At 42.1% G+C, this 7,808-nt stretch overlaps 1 protein-coding gene across 1 annotated transcript; it reads left to right on the top strand.

The window, feature by feature from the left end:
• The first annotated feature begins 66 nt into the window (after nucleotides 1-66).
• On the top strand, nucleotides 67-7,665 carry elmod3 (ELMO/CED-12 domain containing 3). Its single transcript, XM_035659167.1, has 12 exons — nucleotides 67-2,071; nucleotides 3,286-3,357; nucleotides 3,458-3,532; nucleotides 3,617-3,686; nucleotides 4,028-4,090; nucleotides 4,191-4,279; nucleotides 4,791-4,914; nucleotides 5,012-5,134; nucleotides 5,656-5,786; nucleotides 6,136-6,212; nucleotides 6,312-6,439; nucleotides 7,370-7,665. The coding sequence occupies exons 1-12, from the start codon at nucleotides 2,036-2,038 to the stop codon at nucleotides 7,618-7,620; spliced, it is 1,239 nt and encodes a 412-aa protein (XP_035515060.1). The 5' UTR covers nucleotides 67-2,035; the 3' UTR covers nucleotides 7,621-7,665.
• The last annotated feature ends 143 nt before the right edge of the window (nucleotides 7,666-7,808 follow it).

A 7,808-nucleotide genomic window follows, 5' to 3' on the forward strand; every position in this document is an offset into this window, starting at 1 on the left:
GGAAAGGGAGGAAAGGGAGGAAAGTGGGGGGGTCTGAAAGCTGTAGCTGCGTCTTTGTGCCTGCGGGGCTGCTAGCTGACATATTGGTAGCCTGTCGGGTGCTACAATGGCAAAAAGGGATCAATCGATATGTTTTGTGATTGATTTTGATGTGCTGGTTTAACACCTTTTTTTTTGTTTTTTTTATTATCTGTCTGTGATTCAGAGAGTGTAAGAAGTAGCAGTGCCATCTGCGTTACTGGTAAAGGTGTCTTGTATTTGATGTTAAATTAAATGTTGTATTTATGTCAGTAAAGATTTGATTTATTTGATTTATTATCACTTTATTGTGCAGTTTTTAATGTGCAGAATACATAATAATATGTTCACTTAGATATGCATGACACTAATAAACCAAAAACAAACAACAAAACATGTTGTAGTCTTAAATAAAAGCAGTAATAATCTTAATAATAGTGATACTAAGGGACCCCTTTTCTATTACTGACATATTTTCTGTATATTTTCTGTATATTTCATATTGTGTGCGATGTAGAACAATAACTGGACTAACTACAGGAAGTGATTTGGCTGAATATTGCATCCGAAATTAGTTTTCCTGAACTTTTTAGACAATTCTCCGTCTGTATTATGTGTTTGTTTTGGTTTTTTGACAATCATATGTACTTAATATGCTTAGTTTTTTTTACAAATTGGTGCTTGGTCATTGTTCTGTTAGTTCTTTGGTTGTTTTCACTTTATAGCTTGTGTTCAGGTCTTCACTCAGCTTACGCTATGAGTTTTTTTAACATTCATATCTTACATAATAATGTGGAAATAACAGTTTAATTTAGCTTTCTACCCAGAAATGAATGAATGAATGAAATGGTCTGCTGTATGCTTTTGTGAAAAACCTTTCTGTCGCTGCCTCTTGGCCAGGTTGACATTGTAAATTAGAATTGGATCTCGATTACCGTATCTGGTTAAATAAAGGTAAAATAAGGTCTTTTTTTTTTTACAGGCCTTTTTTAAGGTGATGTCTTCAAATGTCTTGGTTGGTCCACAACCCAAAGATACTCAGTTTACTGTCGTGGAGGACGAAAGAAACCAGAAAACATGTCAGAAGCTGAAATCAGAGAATTCGGACGTTTTTTTCTGGAAAAATTACTTGATAGTTGGACAAATATTCGAGTATTCGTTACTTCGTCTAATTGTGCATTATCATGTAATCAATATGTGATTTCTGTGTTGCTCAGTGACGTTTATTACCATTTCTTTTTGTTCCAGTTTTTAGATATTGTGTACATATGACAGCCCGTCCTCAGGACCGTACAAGAACTCTATCCATGACCCACATCTCACTGGACACCTGCACTTCTTACTCCGGACGCGTGCTGCTGTTTCATGTGAGGCTGAAGACATAACACAGCTGCGGCGCAAGTAAATCAAACTGCAACTGTACGGGTACCTTGAGGCGCGTACTGGGTTCGTACTTCAGTGCCAAAGTAATGAAGTGTCTCGGGCGGGGAGAGCCCAGCCCTGAAAAGCAATGTCATCATCCAGCTTCTGTGCACCTCTGATGGGGCTGAGGAGTGAACCCACCGGCCAAGCAGATCTGTGGAGGAGAGGGAGGAGGCAGGTTTCCAGGAAACTTGTGTATTGATGGATAGCCATTTCCTCCTGTCAGCTCTCGTGGACTGATACCTGCACATTCCTCTCCGCGTTCAAGGTTAGACTTTGGAGAAGCTGATAAAACCAGGCCGCCGTCGAAAACCACACTATTACACCCAAAGAGAGAGTATGATGTGCGCCACGTGGGTTTCTTCTGCCAGTGACAGTTTTGTGAAATCATACTGGTGACTTGTGGATGCTGAGTTCTCTGTGTATATGAGGAGGAAAGCAGAAACACATAGATACTCGCAGTCACTACAGATGTGCACTACAGAAACCATGGTGGTCGTTGCATTGGCTCCTCAGCCCATCTCAGTCCACGACTACAGAAGCCTTTAGAGGCCGGGATCAGGAACACGCTCGCCAGCCAACACACTCATATGCAATGGAAGAAGACACTGATGTCACATCCCACACTGAGGTAACATTATTTCGCCTTTGGTCTTTGTAAACGCTTAATCTCATTCCAGTGTTTGTGTTTACAGCAACTTAACACCATTAAAGCAGCTACACTTTCTTTGTTGGTCAACAAAATGAAAGCTGCGTTGCCACTGTTTCCGTATTCATGTAGTCACCCTCGGGGATAAACGTTCCCTTCCTGTTCCACGCTGTTGTATAATGTTAAACAATTAAGATGTCATTTGTTTAAGCAGTCCTGTCACACGTGTTTAACTTTAACCTTAGGTCAATAGTGCTCCCTCAGCTTTAGTTGTAATCTGTAGTATGGCTCGCTCGGTATGGCGGCGTGTTGGCAGCTGACAGGGCATTTCCCTTATCCCCAGCTTGGTGTTCTAGTCGTAACATTACTTCTTGCTCCCTGGCCTCTAGCCTTGTCTATTGCTTCTTCTGTAAACAGTTGGATAAGTATGTCCTCTGCCTCGCTGGATGTAACGTAAGAGCCCGGAGACAGTTATCCTCAAAGGAAGCGAACTGGTTAATTTAGAATTTTTAGAATTCCTGACGAGTAAAAAAAAAAAAAAAAAACGGTGGTGACACATCTTTGAGATTTTTATTTGGCTTGTTGTAGTTCCTCATTTTTCACAAGTTACTTTTAGATTTTATGGATGCTGGACAGAATCACAGATTACCATTATGGTGGCAGATAGTATGTAGAATGAAAATAAACCGTTTCGGTGTGGACTGTGAACCAATATGATCATTCAAAGGAACTCATAAGGAACTTTTTAAAAGTTAAGTTAAATAATTGAACATATGGATTGTCAATCAATTCTAGCTGACAATGCTAAGAGCTTCTTCATCTCTCTTCCTCTGTGCTGCTTGTCACATTTTTATAAATCGATAAATCACAGCGTAATCTTAATGGGGGAAAGAAAAACCTATATATATATTACCACAAGCTTTTTTTTAATTTTAAAAAAAGTTTTTAAACAGTTTTCATATTTGGCACATATTGTATCACATATAAACTGATACGATATGTCTGCTCATATGTATTGATATATTGGTCGGGCTCTAAAGCCAGAACTACTAAAGAAATGGGAGGATAATGAAGGGTTAGGGTTAGGGTTAATGCATGATAATGAATTACCCGTCTTTAAAGCAGTGAAAGCCGCACTATTTTTGCATTGTGTTCATGTCTGAAACATCTGCTCTGTGTTGCTGCCCTCCTGTTAGGGCCTGAATGGTTTGTCACGTGAATGTAAACCATTAGAGGAAATCACCAATGGACACTCCAACCATAAGCCTGTGAGTTCAGCTAAAAATCACTTCTTATTGTAATTAGTTTTTCCTAGCAGCTTTATTTTACTTATTAATCACATATTTGAACTTTTTTTTTTCTTCTCAGGTCATGAACGGACTAATCATTAGTCACAATGTCAAAGACCACACCAACGGCAGCGCACAGCTCAGATCCCTGCCGGTAAGTACATTTAATTCTTACTATCTCACTTCAGCCAACATGGTCCTGCTTGAATGTAAGGTAATCTAATATTTAACAATTCAGATTTCAGCACTGAAGCAGAATGGCCTTCTGCAGACCCTGGCAGCTGGAGGGGACCAGCCTAAGCCTGCAGGTAATGCACAAATACTCTCACACGATCTATCTTTTGTCTCACATCCTCTTCCCTCAGGAATTTGTCAGTGCATCCTAGATACCAGGCAGCCGTTGCAGGTAAAGCCTCCCTCAGGAGTGCAGATTGCCAGCCTGGAGGAGGCGCACGGTCTCAGTGGCACTCTGAGTGATGCAGTTCTGTTAGACAGGAACGATTTGTGACTGAGAATGAACAGAATGGGTGTCAGCATTTGCACCATAGCCCCATCGGCTGAGTTGATACTCTTCTTGTGAAGTTTGTGTGTGTGACACAGTCGGTTGTATTCGTTTTCTCACCTTATTTTTTTTAAATTATCTGTGCAGAAGAAAATGTGGAGTTTGAAAAGGCCAGACAGGAGTGGGAGGCTCTGGAGAACGTCCAACCAGGTCAGCTTCTTCTTGCTGTTTCACCTGTTTGCACCAACATGGGGTTTCTCTGTGTCAGTTGCTGTTCTTAAAGATTCACTTTTTATGTAATGTCCCCCAGCTCTCACTGAGGACTCCAACCCGACCCTGATCATCTCCTTCAATGAAGCCCTGCAGTACTTCCAGACCACAGACCTCGGGGACTTGCTGGTAAGGAATGCTACATACCCAAAAATTCTCAAATAAAAGCTGATATTTCACTAATGCCCAACCCTTAAATAATAGCAGGGGAAGCAGCAAATGAAGGCTGGAAAACAAATCTACCTGCACTATAATGGCTTATATGGTAAATTAAGCATTGTCATTGCTATACCCACACTTTAAGTTGGATGATTTCACAGTAAAAGCTTCCCAGGGGTGGGAAGGAAACTGCTGGAAGGCTTTTTATTGTGAAACACGTGGAGGGAGTTGAGTTCGCAAATTAACACAGCAACGAAAAGCACATCAGAATAAAAATAAACATACTTACTATGCTTTTATCTGTGGTGAGAACTGCAGTCACAGGTGAACAGTAATGTGTAAATACACTAAAGAAACGTCATAGAATTATTACAGTAGATTGAAATTGCTATACTTGTCTACTCATTATGATATAAACTTGTGGCTCTAACTATAACTTTAAAGCAGGTGTTGTGTTTTTGCCCCTGACCCCCATCTGCAGAAGAACATCCAGCCAACCATTCGCAGGACAGGTCTGGCCGCGATCACACACTTCCTCTTCGGACCTCCACGGCTGCACAGGGAACTCCTGGAGGAGAGGGATCTGGTCTTTGCCATCGCACAGTGTGAGTGTGTGTTTGCTGGGCCTGTTTGTGTAATCTTCCCGCCAGGTGTAAAACCACAGATTTTCACTTTTACATATTTGTGTGTTTTTTTTCATAGGCCATGTGGACAACAGCCAACCGGTTCACATGCGTGTCCTCCAGACCATTTATAAGAGGCTGATTGGCAGCAGGCTGGACTGTCCTCGCTACGGAGCGCACTGGGAAAACATCGGCTTTCAGGGTACGACACCTTCGCTATAAATACAGTGATTCATACCAGAATTAATCTTGCTGCTGAATAACTGCTCTATGTCGCACTAGAGCACCAGCATCTCAGACCAAAACAATGAGCCTTACGGCCGACCAGACTCCATTGAAGAAAACTGTAATTTTACTTAACAGATTATTGTAAAACTGGACTGAAATAAAATAAAACTCACTAAAATCGCCTTTGTTACTTCTTCCAACCATCCCCAACACTGGTTTGGACAAAAATGAATCCTTAATTTTACAGAGTTAGATGAGAAAATAACCGCAAAATGGGTTGTTTAACCAGAAACAGCCATAATATCGCTATCACTCGCCACCAGGCTTCATTACAGTATAAAATGTTTCTTTAAATAAACAAATGAATGAATTAATAGAAAGAAATGGTTCAGAGGCCTCTGTGTGATTATTGACCATATTCACACCAAACAAGGAAACACAATCATTATGATTATAGGCTGAAATGTAATGATTGGTTTGATTTCTGTACTGCAGGTACAGACCCAGCCACTGACCTACGTGGCACTGGTTTCCTGGGACTGATGCATACTCTTTACTTTGTGATGGACCCAGAGACTCTACCGTTGGCTAGAGACATCTACAAGTTATCACAACATCCTACACAGGTATCACCAGTTCATAAAAGAGCTAATGTCTTCCTGCATGCATGTTTTTTTTTTTATCTGTTGGATATTTGTGCTGTGCCTGTGTTCATCATGGACAACTGATTCAGGGATCAGATTTCACTAATCCTTCAGAGACACTGAAACTCCTCCCACACCAGGCGTGCTGCTTTGTAGCCGACCCTGACCTTTGTCCTCCCTGCAGAGGGAACAAGAGCGAAAAAGAGAAAGCCTTCCCCTCGGGGATCAATAAAGTCGGCTACAAGACGAGCATGTTTCAGGACTCGCTCTTGTAGCCTTTGTAAGTTTTCCCTATGGACCTAAATTTCCTTCTGTATTTTCTCTGGTTTAGAACTTTCCATTCAGTGTGATGTCAATCAACATGACCCGCATCGCTCTGCAAGTACTCAGAGAGGAAGCCTTATCCAAGTGAGCCACATTTTTGTTTGACAGCATCTTCTGTAAGTATGAATTTGTCACACCGTATCCCCTCTCACTAATGCCCCTCTGTGTCTCCGGTCATACCAGGGAGTGCAATCGTCGTCAGCAAGTGGTTGGTGTGCTGAATGAGTTCTACGTTGCAACGTACCTGCACCTGTACCAACTGTGGAAGACCCAACAAAAGACCATTGCTGACTCTGGCTTTGTACTAAAAGGTAAAGAAAAAGGTGTATTGCACTTTGAAATCATGCTGGTTCATGATCATTTTATTGTAGGTACATTGTATCCGGGTGAAAATACTGCATATATTGAGGTTTTCTTCTAATATTATTAGTTTATTTTTCTGATTAAACCGTATGATATTGCATCAGTAAAGGGGAACTACACATCAAAGTTTATTTACTTTTTCTTGGGGAAAAAAAAAAAGTTGTTTTAAAGCTTTTCCAGGCTCCAGAGGGAACTGTCTGAAATATTATAAATTGCCTCAGGGTATCGGGGTCAAGTCAGCACTGGTTGGAGCTGAATACTACAAGTTGGGAAAATGAAATAAAAATCTGCGGGTGTGGAGTCAGAAAGCCTGTTCCTCATCTCACCTCATCTCGGCTGAAGAAGATTGAGGCTGTATTAGCTGCTGTTTGCATAACAGACCTGAGTCTCCAACTAAACTGTCAGCGGTTGAGTTTTAAAAGTTTTGGTTCTGCTGCTGTGCTAAATTGGTGGACTATTCTTTGCCAAGTCTCTTAGACAACTGTACGTTCAGTCATGCTGAAATTTAGATGAGTAGATATACCACTCTCATATTTGTCTGTTTTAATATGAAGCTACAGCCAGCACCTGGTTAGCTTAGCATAGCACTAAGATTGGATAGAGAGGGGAACAGCTAGCCTGACTGATGTTACACTTTACAATATGAAGAGCACTTCAATGATATGGGGGGGTATTGAGCTTTAGAGGTGCTGATAGGTGGACTCAGACTAGCTGTTTCCAGTCTCATCCACCTCTCAGCAAGTGTATTTTTTCCAAAATGTTCCTTTAAATCCTGAGTCGTGGCTCTATGTGTTGAACTCAGATTGCAGAAACACGGTTAAACACAGATTGTCGTCCCGGCGTGAGTCCCACAGTCTCTGTGTTTTCTAACCCCTCAGAAGTGGAGCTGTTTGCCAAAAAGAACCCCAAGCAGATGCTGCGCCGACTAGAGGTCTTCCTGAAAGAGAGGCGGGCAGGTGGAATCCCCCGTGGGACGTCGCCAGACCCTCAGGCCCAACAGCCCTCTCCCAGCCTGGGGGAACGAGGGGCCAGAGCCGGGACGGGACAGGGAAGCAAGGGAAAGGAAATGCACTTCACAGGAGTGTGTGATCTACCGCCAGACATGGAGGGAGAGGCCAGACTTATCTAAGCTAGACTCTGTGTGAGTGTGACTGTGTGTGTGGCTCGGGAGCAATCTGTTCTCGCTGAGTATTATCTCTATACGGTATGTGCAAGTGGCTTTACTCTCGAAGAGCTACGACCCACCCACCCCACCCACACACACCACCAGCCCTGATCTAGACTGCTATTGAACACCCATCTCACACACTTCACTTT

Source organism: Morone saxatilis, unplaced genomic scaffold, assembly GCF_004916995.1.
Source record: "Morone saxatilis isolate NCDOM2014 unplaced genomic scaffold, NCSU_SB_2.0 Contig16, whole genome shotgun sequence".
NCBI classification, from domain to species: Eukaryota; Metazoa; Chordata; class Actinopteri; family Moronidae; genus Morone; species Morone saxatilis.